This window comes from Galeopterus variegatus, unplaced genomic scaffold (genome assembly GCF_000696425.1).
Source record: "Galeopterus variegatus unplaced genomic scaffold, G_variegatus-3.0.2 Scaffold964, whole genome shotgun sequence".
In the NCBI taxonomy this organism is placed as follows: Eukaryota; Metazoa; Chordata; class Mammalia; order Dermoptera; family Cynocephalidae; genus Galeopterus; species Galeopterus variegatus.
In genome coordinates this window covers 167,721-168,345 of record NW_007727075.1, presented here as the reverse complement: position 1 = coordinate 168,345, position 625 = coordinate 167,721, and the positions used below count along the sequence as shown (strand labels likewise).

General features: G+C 53.8%; 1 protein-coding gene across 1 annotated transcript in view; it reads right to left on the bottom strand.

Annotated features, from left to right (window-relative positions):
* SMARCA4 (SWI/SNF related, matrix associated, actin dependent regulator of chromatin, subfamily a, member 4) overlaps window positions 1–625 on the bottom strand; it is a 78,673-nt gene that overhangs the window by 31,566 nt on the left and 46,482 nt on the right. Inside the window, 1 exon segment of the mRNA XM_008573806.1 lies at window positions 200–366. Coding sequence (XP_008572028.1) covers window positions 200–366 — 167 coding nt within the window.

Here is a 625-nt window from a genome sequence, read left to right as displayed (position 1 = left end):
AAGGCATTATAGTGGGAAGACCAGGAGCCTGGTGCTCAGGAGGCCTGAGTCAGTAGACCCAGCCTGAGCAGCCACGATACCTCCAGGGCCCTCCCACCCAGGCCTGTGCTGCTGGGCCCACCCTACCACATGGACGAGAACCTTCAGCAGCTGTGGATGCCAAAGCCCCTTGACAAACATCTCTCTTGCTTCTACTCACCATCAAGCCTGAGGTATTTAAAGCCACGATATGCAAAATAATCTTCCATGATCGTCATGAGGGAGGTCATTTGGCAGAACAGTAGCACTTTATGGTTGGTTGCTCGGAGTTTGGGAAGAATTCTATCAAGAAGCTCAAATTTCCCCGAGGCTCGGTACAGGTCCAGCCTGGTGTGCGGAGGGAGGAAAGGGAAGAGCGCACAGAATGTTAACATGGCACCTTCCAGGTGGGGAAGGGAGAAGCGCATCTCCGGTCTCCAGGAGGGTTGGCAGGCTCAAGGGCACAGAGACGGCTTCCTAAGCAGAGCCCAACCAAGGTTTCAGCAAAGCCATTTCAACCCAACTAAGATAAACCCTGGCCCCCCTTGGTCAACAGCACATCACCAGGTGACCTTGTACTTCTCCACCCAAGACACACACAAGGAAA